The sequence below is a fragment of the Amblyomma mixtum genome, chromosome 3 (genome assembly GCF_055824585.1).
Source record: "Amblyomma mixtum isolate Tamu chromosome 3, ASM5582458v1, whole genome shotgun sequence".
In the NCBI taxonomy this organism is placed as follows: Eukaryota; Metazoa; Arthropoda; class Arachnida; order Ixodida; family Ixodidae; genus Amblyomma; species Amblyomma mixtum.
In genome coordinates, this window is record NC_143014.1 from 30,210,518 (window position 1) to 30,224,082 (window position 13,565).

Consider the following 13,565-nt stretch of genomic DNA (forward strand, 5'->3'; position numbering starts at 1 on the left):
CTCGAGTGGGTGTGTGCATTGCGGCGTTGCGGCGTGGCGGAATCGGCGGATAAAAGCTTGCGCAAGTGATGGCGGATGGCGGTTATAATGCGAGCCGTGAGCTGATGCTGACTGTACGCAGTAATGCGCTTTTCTCTTTCGAAAGTAGGTTTCTTCTATACGCAAGACAAGCGTTAATGCGGCGGTACGAATGCAAGCCGTGAAATGTTGACTAACCACAGCTTCTGCGCTTGCAGCCATGGACGATAGGCGTACTACGCGGTTAGCGCGACTATCGTGACCCTCGTGACGGTGTTCTCGAGCAGGTAAGCGTGTCGGCCTCGCACGCGCTGCGAACGCTCAAAGAGACGTCGTGCGCTTCATGTGTATGTGTTCCATTTTGCTGAAACTTGAGTGTTATTCAACATGGTTCTCGGTCCCCGTGATATCGTTTAGGCTCCTGGAAGGGACGGAAATTATGGAGCCGACAACAATTCGAGATCTGAAGCCGGGCATGAAAAACCTCAGTATTATATTCATCGTATTGGAAATAGGTGAGCCTCATTCATATCTGCGGTGTGTGCGTGCTTGCGTGTGGCTGTGCTTACGTGTGGGAGGATCTTCCTCTCACCAGCATCTCTTGTAAAGCATGCAACAGGTCTGGTTATCTCGAATTTAATGCTTTGGCAGGCACGGTGGCGGTACCGGTCTACCGATTCAATCGCTTGCCTTGTTTTTCCCAAAATAACTTCCAGCATAGAGGTCACGTGCAAAGAAACCGCACATGCAAGAAAATCGAGCCAATTTGTTATGTGCTGCCTTTTGTGGAGTTCCTTTTTTTTTGTTTGCGTTGTGCTGTTGAGCTGAGCGATGGAAATGCGCGCGACTGCCGAGTGCTAATTGAGGGCCTAAAATGCCTTCTTTCCAATTGTCCTTACGGTGCTGTCGCTGGCGGTGTCAAGCGTGGCAACTGCGTGTAACAAGCGGGTGTCGTTCGTTAGGCCCTTTGGTTAAGCCTATGAGGGGAAAAATGTATGTGAATCACTGCGGAAATTGCACGCCGTAGGCGCAAGTTATTGTTGCTTGCTAGGGAATGCTTTGTAGTATGTAACGTGTTCAGGTGTGCTTGATTAGGCCGATATTTTCAGTTGAATGAAAGGAGCTCTTGACAGCAATATAACTTTTCAGATGTTTTACTGTTAAGGCATGTAGGTAGCTTCTGTAGCATCCCTGTAAATATTATAGCAATGTACTAGAAGTATATGCACTCGCGATTTAAAACAGATTCTTGTGGCTGTAGTGCCTGCACTCCTTTGCAGTCGGCGTTGTTTTTTAATTGTGATGTGCATTCCCCATTGCCTTCCCATTGTTCCATTCCTGGCAATTGCACAATGTAGGCTGAGTTGCATGTACGCGAAAACTCAAGCGAACGCGTCGCGCGAACAGAAATGTACCGCCTGTTCCGTATTTATGTGTCTGTGTTAGAAAAAATTCTCCTGCGCAAACTACTGGACTATATGGGCTCAAACGCCGACTACAAGGTAGCTTATGATGGTCTTCGTCTTTCGATATGTAATTTAACATCTAAACTTCCCTGCATTTTCAGGAATAGCTAAAAACTTCATTCGGCTGCGGCAGAACTTTCCGTCCAGGCGAGCAAAGAAGCCACTTTGACAGGCTCCGCCATCTGGCGAGTGGTGAGGCAACCGATGTCACGGCTTGGGGCGGGGCCTCGCGCGGTTTCTTCGGATGTGCGTGTCGTCTGCTCCTTGAAATTAACACCGCTCGCCAGATGGCGCAGTCTGTCACACTGACTTTGCTTGCCTGGACGAAAAGTTCTGCCGCAGCTGAATGCAGTTTTTCGCCGATTCCTGAAAATGCAGGCAATTTTAGATGTTAAATTACTTATCGAAAGACGAAGACTATCATAAGGTACCTTGTAGTCGCCGTTTTGAGCCCATATAGTTCAGTAGATTGTGCACCGGAATTTTTCGTAACAGGGACAGATAAATACGGAACACGCGGTATGTGTCGCTTGGCTCGTCGCTCGGATCGTTTCGCTCGTTCACCCGGAAGTGCATGCGCGATCAGCCTAAATCAGCCAATAGCATGAAAGCTCAGCGTACGTCACTGCCGGTCATTTCGCGTGCTTCTTTTTTTTTTTTTTTTTTGAAGCGTTGCATTGCAATCGCCGCGTATTCGCGCTTCCTACAAAACGATGGCCAACCAAAACTTCAATGAGCGCCTTATTGACGCCGTCGAATGCGAGCAGGTCCTGTGGGACCTGCAGCACAGGTACTATAAACATCGCAGCCATTGTGATGCGGCTTGGCGCAGAGTTGCAGAAGCCGTCGGTGCACATGAGCAGTATTGTAAACAATTTCATTGAGTTGGTTTCATTGACTGCTAACTGCTTCCGTCCGCAGACTGGATATTTACGAAGTGAAAGCGCTCATGTATGTTTCATGCATGTGGTCTTAGCTGTCGTCGAGCGATCGTTATCGTTCGCTAGAAAATGCGCGCTGCCGCGAAGCAGATTTGCCTGTCAAGGAAAGCATGCATGCAGAACTAGAATTATACTATTTCACAGAAATACGTTTCATGTTTTTATCTTGTGGCGGGTTTAACGGCGGCCGTTTTAAATTGTTGCAATTTTTTTTACTGTTGCATTTGTGAATACCTTTGCGGTGTGCTATGCCAGCAACACTGAGCGCTGTCGCCGTTTCGCGTTGCCGTCGGTTTCGCGCTGTCGCGTGCATGCGTCTTCCCCAGTACGCGACAGAGCGAACCGTGATCGGTTTCGTCGCGCCGCCTTGTCGCGTCGCTCTTTTTCGCTTACATGCGATTCCCGCTTGTGGTAGTGTACATTTCTTGTAGCCTTTGTCATAGCTTATCACCAAGCATTCCCATCTTTCAAACATTGCTTACCTTTTAACAACAAAGTTCGCAATGACTGCTGTGCTGGACACTTAAGTGTTAAAGCTCAGTTCTTATGTGCATATCATTGAACTGCACACGAGACACGAGAAAGATGCACACGAGAAAGATGCACACGAGAAAGATGCACACGAGAAAGATGCACACGAGAAAGATGTACCTGATTGTGCATTGAATTCAGTGCCCAAATATTGGCACGAAGTAGCCAGTTTGACGTATGATGTGAAAACTTTACTAATCACTGGTGTTGCTTTGGATGGAGTGTACAGGGCCATCAGTTATTTTTTTCTCTGAAATTTGGCTTAAGTTTACTGTACTGCCCCTGCCCTCTTCTGACTGGAAGTGAATAGGCTAGACAAAAATTTTTATCCTTGCTGCGTTTCACTTTCCATATTCTTTGGACTGTGTCTCTGCAAAGAAATGCAGACGCAGGACAGGCACTGTATTATCAGGCCATTGTTAAATGTCAACTGGCACTTGTGAATAGAGCTTTTCCATGTTGTGTTCAACTGCTTTGAGTAACTGTAGCGATCCATGTTCCTTTGTAAAAGGTCCAGCAAAGTATTTGTGCAACGTCTGATTACTAGTGTCATACTACACACTCAAATAATGCACATTACCCATCAAATTTGTATCCAGCTGTGCAGTACAGTGCTTGACTGATGTGTGTATCTGTAGTCATGCTTATGTAGGTCAAGCCCAGTGCGTGTTAGGCAGCTAGCCCAATTTCAGTGACTTCTCTGTTTCACTGTTATCAACTAATGTTATCTGCAGCCAACAGAACACATTGGCTATCTCAAATGAGAGCAGTGATGACTGCTTAACTTTCATGAGTTTGATGAGTGAGGTTACTGCATACATAAGAATATTTTTTGCTGCCTTTGAAAATGTACAGAGGGCAAAACGCTTGTCTAGAACACATTCTGGGCATGTTTCGGGCTGAACACGCGATATCTGTAGATAATACTTGGTTAAAAATGGTCTGGATGTAAGCATGTGCAGTTAAACTTATAGGATTTCGTTGTCAGTTTGACTTCCTAGTTGCAGCGGCTTTGGGAGGTGCTGAACAGACATGCGCTTGTTCTAGACATGCGTTTTGCCCTCTGTACATAGTAAATTATTGAAACCTTTTCTTTCTTTATTGCTGCCATGTTTCACCTTTCTAAGCATTCTTGTATTTTTTGACATGCAAAGTTAGGCATAGGAAAGCTATTTCACCTACTTAATCCAGTGTGCTATATAAACAAGGGATTAGTAGTGATCGAGGTGCTTTGTTAGATACAGTAAGAAATGTCACAACTCATTCTACAAGGTTCGGTACTTGTGTGCAGCTGCATGGGAATTTGGAGGTAATGCTCGATGACAACACTTAATGGAAAAACATTACTTTCAGATGCAACTGCCGAAAGTGATGTTCACTTTGATTTGTATGCAGTGTGTATTACATGTACATAGTTGACAGCTTGCTTGTGATGTGATACAGGAATAGGATGTGTGCCCAAATGGTTTATTTTATTTTGATTGTGTGAATGTGTGGCATTGTAGACTTCCCCCCTATCCTTTCTCTATCCTTATTTTTATTCTGCTTTCCTATCTGCCTCCTTTTTTTTTTCTGTGGCCAGCACTCTTTTTCTTCAGTTTTTGGTTATTTGTGGATAACACTTGTAACCATTGATTGTAGGCAGCAGTCTTGGTTGCTAAAAAAAATACCTACCTCACATGCAAGTGTGGTTTGTATTGCCCGTTATGAGAGACTTCAGTTTCTAACTGTAAGCTTCTGCCTTGTAATAAATACACATGCCTCTGTGTTATAGACAGTTTTTGACGTTGTTTGAGCTGCGTTTGAACACTAGTTTTCAATCACACTGGTCTTGCACCACCTAGTGCCCATGCTAAAGGCTTGCATTCCTCACTAGGCCGGCCCAACATGACTAAAGAAGGACACGAAGTTCGGACATGCAGGGTGGCAGATCGATCAGGATCAATAAATGTTTCTGTCTGGGATGAACCAGGCACATGCATTCAGCAAGGTGACATTTGCAAGCTTACCAAGGGGTGAGTAAGATTGTTCATATTCAGTTAAACTGTTGCCAGCTGTGAATGTTTTGTGGGGATGTTTAAATATTTTTTTTTTTTGCTCACGAGGATGTGTAAAAAGCCCTCATGCTTCATTTGTAGTTTACTATAGCTGCTCATCCTTTGCGGTATGATCCCGTTGATCATTGCATATTTTAAAGGGACCCTGAAGTGATCGCGATGGGGATGTCTTAGTGGAACAGATTGGTAGAGGTGTCTTTCTGGGTATTCTAGTCAAACTTTACAGCTCTGCGTGGATCCTATAATTTAGAAATAGTTTTCGAAAATCGCTGTTCGCAGTAGCTCGCAACCGATTAGGGCGGCACACCTCACCGTGCGTCCCCTACCCCGATGACGTCAGTGAGCAGAAGAGCCAGCTTTCATCTTGCCCCGTGTGCCCACTGATGTCATCGGGGAAGGGGACGTGTGGTGAGGTGTGTCGCCCTAATCGCGGTGCCACACAGCTGCATGTCTCACGTGTGAGGCTTGTGCCATGACTGATTTCAGTTCGACACCGCTGCCTCAAGTCATCTTAATGAATCGCGACAGGACCGCATTTCTAGTCATCTTGATGCATCTGCCCCCCGGCCATGCCAGCTTTTATTGCGTAATGCAAGGAAGAACACTGACTATGAAAAATGTGGGAGAGGTGTGGCTATTGTTTTTATTACTAATTGCACACACTGCCATTCCAGTGTGGGATTATAATATGAAGAACAGAGGCTAAAAACAAAAGAAAATAATCAGACTAAGGCATGTCGGCATGGCACAACTAGTAGGAACATGTTGCATTCTTGTAATAAGGTTGTTCAGGTCAGTGACTGCAGTGGTGAAATGATTTGGGGGAGTCCCCCAAGGTGGAGTAGATTTGTAATAAGGGTGTAATTACTCATTGGCATCCACCTAAACACAGCCATATGGTTAGAGGAAAGCTATACAGCTTCCATAGAAACTTCGCAGTTGGCAGTTTTTCTTTAACTGCGAAGTTTCTGTGGAAGCTGTATAGCTTTCCTTTGCAGCCGTATGGCTATGCTTGGGTGGATGCCAATGAGCCATAACTGCAAGCAGTAGGAGTGAATAATGTCTCAGTGAATGGAAGGAAAATACTGGATGCAAATGACCTAGCATAGTAGAACAAGCAGACTGTAATAAGGCACACCATGGAACAAGAGCTCTGCAGTAAACATAAGCACGCAATGAGCCTTAATCAGTTCTCTAGGAGTATTCTGTGCTACGAGAAAGTGTACTAGTAAGTATTGAATATTATTGCGGCGAAACTGTTTACAGCTGTCGTATGCAATGTTGGATCGCACTGTTCTCACCATTACAAGTTCATTTTTTTCATCAGCTGGTGTGATTAACTTCCTGATTTTGAAGGGTTGTTACCATGCTCAGTTTTGGGACTGATATACACAGAATTGAAGGAAATGTATTCTGGCAGTAGTGATCACCTGTGCACGTGTCATACGCAGCATGCAATAGTGTACGACTAACAAAGCAATTGAAAGATGTGCAGTTACAGCACTGTTCCCCTTCTGCAGTTGGATGATGTTATATTTGAATACAGGGGTTATGTACTTTATTTCAAAGAGTGTAGGCTGTCAGTGTTGCGCAGTCTGTTTGCTCCCTGTAGCTCATGAGAGCAGGAGGTTCACACGACCAATGTCCTTTTCAGAAGGTACGGGTAAACTACTTGTACAGCTGTTTTCTGAATTTGAAAAGATACGTGCGGAGAGAACAGTGCGTTTCAGATCACCATTGAGGTTCGAAACAAATTTAGAGCATTTAGGCTTGCTGCCTACTTCGCCGAATTCATCTGTGGCTAGTGTAGACATTGTGAATATGGCTTCCATCTGACGTGCGGCGTCTGAGAGCCGTTTTGAAGCATTCTGTGGCTTCTACCTGCCCTGTGATGACCTGGGTAGTATGAGGCACATGTGTGCAGGTGCGGTTTCACTGCCACCCGTAGCTTCTGTTTTGCTTCCCCTCGCCTGCGATTCACCTCACTCCCTTCCTGTGGCCAGATCTCATCCCTGCTGGCGTTATCTGGCCGTTGTTGCCCTCCTCTTCTCATTCACAACGTTCTGTGCACTCCTTTTCACTTGCAGCTCTAGTGTGAAAAAAAAAACTAAAAAAGTTATGGGGCGATGAGACATCTGATCAGACAATTCTGCAAAAGCAGGAGGATTTACAGTCTATGATTACTTTCATGCTTTTACTCAAAGTTGAGGCTTCACACTCGAAATAATTTTTATGGGAGAAAACGGGTGAAGGTGGTGGGAGGTGGGTGAAAAGGGGTGAAGGTGGGTGGAGGCTGGCGGTGGGTGGGCAGCCACTTAGCTAGTGGGTTGTGGGCAGGGGTGAAGAGGTGGCTTGCTGGTGGAGTTTCTGGATGGCTGTGGGTCTTCCCACTGCGTCTTTGAATTTGATTTCACAGTCGCCTTTTTGTTCCGCTGCTGCATGGGCTTCTTCTTGAGGGTAGAGTGGAGCAAGTGGGTGGATGGGTGGTAGATGGTGCTTGTGGAGGGTGAAGGCGGATGGGGGTTGTAGGGCAGCCCTTTAACTAAAAAGAGGTGCAGTGCAGAGGAGACTGGTTGGGGGTGCTTCTGGAGATGGGGGCTTCTAGCTTGAGCTGGAGGCTTCACTGCAGCAAATCTCGCCTGCGCACCGAAGTTTGCTTGATCAGATCCATTGATTATCGCTTCTCACTGGCCATCTGAAAACACTCCAGTGGCCCATTTCATTTCTGCAGTTATGTGTAAAGCTTACTCGACGTCTTCTTTCTGTGGTTATGTGTCTGGTTGCGATTATGAAGTGAAGTTCAGAGCCAGGCATGCACAAGTCTCTTCGAGGGGCTGGATGCAGGCACACATCTGCTACAGTTCAAGTGGTTCGGGGTGAATAGCATGCAAACCACGCTGTGCTAAATAAATATGTTGATATCTATGGTCTTTTTGAAACGACAGTGTGGGTAAGACAAGCACTAAATATTTCAGAAGCAACGTAGTCTGAACAAGTACGAACCAGGATGAATGGCGAATACCTGTGAGAGACCACAGACCAGTTTGACTGTGCACCAGGGGTCACATGAGGTCCCACTACCTGTTCGTTAGGTGTGCGGGCCATCATGCCGTGCTGGTGAACATAGCTAACCTAGCACAGTGAAAGGTCGCGAGTGTGCCTAATTCATTTATTGTCACGATGGGGCTAAGTGAATTAGAAAAGTTCATGAACTGAAGGGCAGGCAGGAAGCGCAACATGTGACACCTGGTCCGCGGTTGCACTCATTGTTGAAAACGTCATCTGTAGTAGATTCACTGCGGCTACTATCCAGGCTTGTGGTTGTTGAGTCTATTTCATTAGCTGCACTTTAGGAGTATGCAGTTCTTATGGATGTACTTTTTATTTGTTTATTTGTTTGTTTATGGGGGTTTAACGTTCCAAAGTGACTCAGGCTAATAAGCATCTTGGTGGGAACAGCCGAAATAACAAAACGCAGACATAGAAAGGAACACACAGAACGTAGACGAAGCTGACGCAGAGAGGAACACACACAACGTAGACGAAGCTGTGTGTTCCTTTCTGTGTCTGCGTTTTGTTATTTCGGCTGTTCCCACCAAGAAGTATGAACCAACTAGCTGTTTTCTACGCTAATAAGCAGTTTGGTAATTCTGTGTACTGATCGTGAGGCAGTATTAAGAAAATTTTCAGATTGGAAAGGCAATTAAAGTGAACTAATCAAGGTAAGCAGATTAAATTCTGCACAATACACTAGTATATTGTCCACCCCAAATGGTAAAATTGTTGCTGCTGTGCATCTCGATACAGAGTAGCTACTCGTGCCTAAGTGGCCAAATTTTGCAATATTTAAAAGACCACCAATCAAATACAAATCAACAAACTCTCGTTGTGAGCCTATTGGGCACTAGGTAAACCATTCTGTACATAGTCCAAAGGAAACTGTTCTAAGTGGAGTAATTTCTTCAAACTAGTTCTCTGAAATAGATGTCAACAAAATTGCAGATTTCGTTATCTGTAATACCACACCTCTTTTGGAGTTGCTAATACAGATACATCATAGCGGTATCCATTGATTGATAGTGTATACATTAAGCTTTTGAGTGGTGTATACATTGTGATGTTTGAATAAGCATGTTTGCGTGAACATAGCCTGAAATGGAGCATTTGCGCTGCCTGAGTGGTACCCCCATCATAATGATTTTCTTGTTGCCCTAAACAAAACGGTAATCACTAACAAATTATAAACGCAAGAATTTTGATGCCAGTGACTTGTTTGATTGAGTGAAATATTGAATGTTTATTTAGTTATCTGCTGTGATTTGTTGAAGTACCATACTTCAGGTTGAGTGAAGGGAAAAAATGTTGCCCTGCCTGGAGCAGAGTAACACAGCTCACTGCATGCCATGGGCTGTTGTAGCCAACTGCACTAACGTCAGTGGTGGGAATGCTGTGGCAATCGCGCCAACATGCAACATTGTATTGAACCTGCTACATGCTGCTATAAATAGGTGGTTTTCAAATGAAATAGTGCCACTGCTGGGTTAAGATACCACTCCAGCAACCAAAAGCCGCAGTGAATCCAAGGTGGTGGAGGCGGGTGACCTCTTTATATGCTAAGGCATAGCTCTGGCTTCTTTTCTTGATATGAGACGAGAAAGATGGCCTATGGAATCTAACCCCACCCTGTTTTGCTATCTAGCCTTTTACTGCCTATAGTTGGCACACAGCGTGCGCGCATTTTGCATATCTGCCTCGACGATGCTACCAGTATTGTTCGAACTGAACACTGTGAATACATATGCAAAGAATAAAGTGCTTTTGAAGGGGCCTATATATTGTTAAATTTTGGCATTGCTGGATTTATTGGGCTTTTGCACAGCTCCATCGCATGTCCCATAGGGCAGATGTATGGCTGCAAGTAAGTTTCACACATGCTGCAGCTGATAGCTTGGCTTTACAGACATCATTCATGCTCGCTGTAACAATGGGGTCAATTCCAAGCGTTAAGTAGCCAGCAGCAGTCTTCGCTGTCACTTGTGGATAACAAATATGGCTGTTTTATTTGATGTGAACGGTCATCGAACAATCTTTTTGATAAGGTACATTAAAATTAAGTATTCGTCACATCGGAGAAAGCAGAGAAGTTAGCAAGAAGGGCTAGTCCTATACGATGTCAGCAACCTGGCTACCAAGCATTTGCTAGGTGCGTGATCGCATCGGTGTTTCTTGCAGATTTGTCGCAATGCATATACAAGCAAGGGTACAACCGGTACAAAAATGAGATTATTTAAAGTCATAATGACACCATTTTTCAGACTCAAGCTGGGTATTACATGTTGTTCACTATGCATCTCGGAACAATAGGGCAAAATATGAGGTCATTTGATGCAGCAAGAAGTTTGTAATTGAATATTGAAAAGGCCTCCTGAACAGTGTGGCAGTCAGGCAAAAATTGGTGCACTCACGAGCAATGGTGATGTGAGCAGATGCGACGGTAATGCTTGCGACTGAACTGCGCAGTATGTGTAGTGAGCGTAGGAGTGTGGGTTGTTCATTGTTCAGGCTAGGGGTGCGGAGAGGTGATAGGAGGTAGTCACAACAAGGGGACAAAGGCAAAAAACACCTGTGGTCTCTCCCTTTTCTGTCTAGCCTCTGCGTAACCATGCGTGCGGCAGTTTTAACGCGAGAGCGTTCAGGAGCTCATGTCTCAGGAAATCCGGCGTCAATGTGTCAGTGTCGTCGGCGTCATTGACGCTGCACGAAAAATCCACAAAAAAAATCCCCGCAGAAGCAACCTAGGAGGCAGGTGGGCCACCTAGGTCATGTGACTTTGTGGTGTCTTCACAGCCTGCCCACAGGATTGTGAGCCCACGGCGGTAGGTGGCAGTTAAATTAATGATTGGTTGCTCCAGCAACTTGGGTCACACAAGGCCCACCGGTGGCGGCACCTGCCATCTCGGGGCAGCGGCGCATCGCTTAACCACTTCATCACTGCACTGCTGCGCCAGGAGTGGTGTGAGGACTCCCAGGGATCTATGAATGTAAAGTCGACAATGACCAATTCTGCTTATATGGGAATTGTCCGATTACGCTTTCGTGTTATACCCTTAAGGCAGAACATAAGTGTCTTCCCAAATTTTTTGAAGCAGACGATGGCGCTGTCAAGTCATGGTGTAACTGAGGCTGCTTCGTTATGGCCGTCGCTGCCAGAGGGAGGGGCTTAGAGCCAACAACTTCTGATTGCAATTTTTGGCTCAGATGCGCGCGTAGAACCTTTCTTTTAATTAAAGTACGCATAACTTCGTGGGTACTAGCTGCAACATAAAACCAAGATTTGTTGGTAGACCATGTCATGACCCCTTGAATATAACTAAAGTGCAGCCTGCATTCTGTGTCATGCAAACGAGCACTAGCTATTTGTACACAGCGATGTAAACAAGAGTACTGGAGTACAGTCGTCCTCACTGGTGCATTCCTGGGGAAATTTTGCATTTATTTGGTAAATGCTCAGTCGTGTACTATAACCTTCAAGCCTTCATTTAACGAGTACATGAAATACTTGGTACAGAAGCGCCAGAAACAAGTGAGCAACACATATGAAAATCAATATGCACGGAACCATAGAAGTTGTCCGGCGTTGCTGTGTGCAGGGCAAAGCAATGATGACTGCTGTTGGTCAGTGCGGGCTGTGTTCGCATTTCGAAGGCATTCTAAAATCTGTCTTGATGGAGCTCCGTTGACTTGAATGTATATCATCCGAATGCCATTCAAAAATTTGTGTAGCAGCACAAGGCTGCAGTCGAGTTGAATGGCATTCATTTTGAAGGCATTCAAAATGCCAGTGTCTCTGAATGTGGTGCTTTTTGTAGTTAACATGCATCCGTATGTGGAAAAAAAAAAGGTAACTTGGAGTTATTAGATTTATGAAAAAATTGGATTCTCTAAGTGTTTATATGAAAACAAATTAATTTCCATAAGGTGCTGCATCATCCATTGCTACTGCCATCATTTCCAAATGACACTTTGCCCTCTGACAGTGCGCACTGAAAGATGCGCATGTCGTGAAAGTGTCACTACACTTGCCTGTGTGACATGAGTATAGGCTAACCAGGATGGCTAGCAGGGCAACAGCGAATTGATCAACAACACCGTTCCCACTTTGAGTTGTTCATCAATTTGCTCTTGCCCTACCATCTGTTTGCAGCCTTACCAAGCATTTCACGTCAGAAGAGCCAAGTACCTGGCTGGGAGACATCTTGTACCCTTTAGAACCGGTGGGCAACCGGCAGTACTGGGGGATCGAACCCAGCACTTCCCGAATGCAAGAAGCTCCATGGAACCTAGTTTGAGAACCCCTGACTTAGAGAAACAGCCTGAAGCAGTTGCCGCAGGGGCTCAATGTTGGTTATGGCATGTGCGCAGTATGCAGTTCGCTTCTTTGGTGGCTTCCACCACTCGGCTAGCGCCCAAAGCTAGGCAGAGGGAGAATGACTTCATCGCGGAGTAAGCTATTTTCATTTGCCACACCAATAATAAAATTGGTCTGTCTTGAGCACAATAGGTATTGTGTGTTTCGTAATTTTGCATCCCTCTGTTATGTTTAATAGCTACAGCAGATTAATATCTTCATGTGGGCTAATAGGTCAATCATTTTGGAAAATGGCAACGTAAAGGAAACGACTGTGACATGGGAGAAACATAGACCACAGGAGAAGTGCTTAACTACCGGCTCTCCTTTATTGAAGACCGGGCGACATTTTATACATGCTAAGGTATCACATGGCTTGTCATCGGCAACAACCTTGATGCTGTCACTTGCTGCTGCTGCTTGATGTGTTTGTAGGGGACTGGATGGTTGTTTAGCACCGAAAGGATAATTAATCGGGCCAGCCTGCCCACCGCTGCACTCTCAAAAAGTTTGGAGGGGATGGCGCGACAAACTTCACCTTGCGTGTGAAAGAAGATTCATTGGTGACTGGCGATAGGGGCCACGCCTGGTTAGCCGTTGACTGCAGGCACGAGGCGCTGACAAGTTCAGTAACAAACAATTTAGTTCAGGTTAATATCAACAGCAAATATTATAAAACTAAGCCTTACAAAATCGCGTCAATTGGTGATGGCGCGAGGCAGTCAACAAGAGCATGACTAGGATCCATCGCCGTCGCGGTGGCTCATTGGTTATAGTGCTCGGCTGCTGACCCGAAAGACGCAGGTTCGAACCCGGCCGTGGTAATTCAATTTCGATGGAGGCGGGATTCTAGAGGCCTGTGTATTGTATGATGTCTGTGCATGTTACAAGAACCCCAGTTGGTCGAAATTTCCGGAGCCCTTCACTATGACGTCTCTCGTAGCTTGAGTTGCTTTGGGACGTTAAACCCCATTAACTAAACTAAACAACTGGGATCCCAACAAACCCGTTTATGAGGAAGGAAACACAAGGGTAGTAACTATACAGCAAGGTTACATGATTAAAGGAATATTATGGCAGAGAACAAGACAAGAAACGGAGTGAGCACAAAGATCATAGAAAAGAGTTCGAGAGAACGGGGAGA

The 13,565-nt window shown here is 45.3% G+C and overlaps 1 protein-coding gene across 8 annotated transcripts in view; it reads left to right on the forward strand.

Annotated features, from left to right (window-relative positions):
- The window catches only part of LOC149349543 (SOSS complex subunit B1), a 57,450-nt gene continuing 43,885 nt past the window's right edge, over positions 1 to 13,565 (forward strand). For 7 of the 8 annotated variants that reach the window (XR_016290115.1, XR_016290116.1, XR_016290117.1 and 4 more), the window contains exons 1-4: positions 1 to 144; positions 237 to 305; positions 436 to 533; positions 4,833 to 4,971. Coding sequence is in view for 5 of the 8 variants with exons in the window: in XM_089578520.1 (XP_089434646.1) it covers positions 458 to 533; positions 4,833 to 4,971 (215 nt within the window). In the remaining 3 variants the exon portion in view is untranslated. Of the gene's footprint in view, positions 145 to 236; positions 306 to 435; positions 534 to 2,039; positions 2,275 to 4,832; positions 4,972 to 13,565 lie in introns of those variants that run through there. The other variant, XM_089578521.1, reaches the window with a different exon arrangement.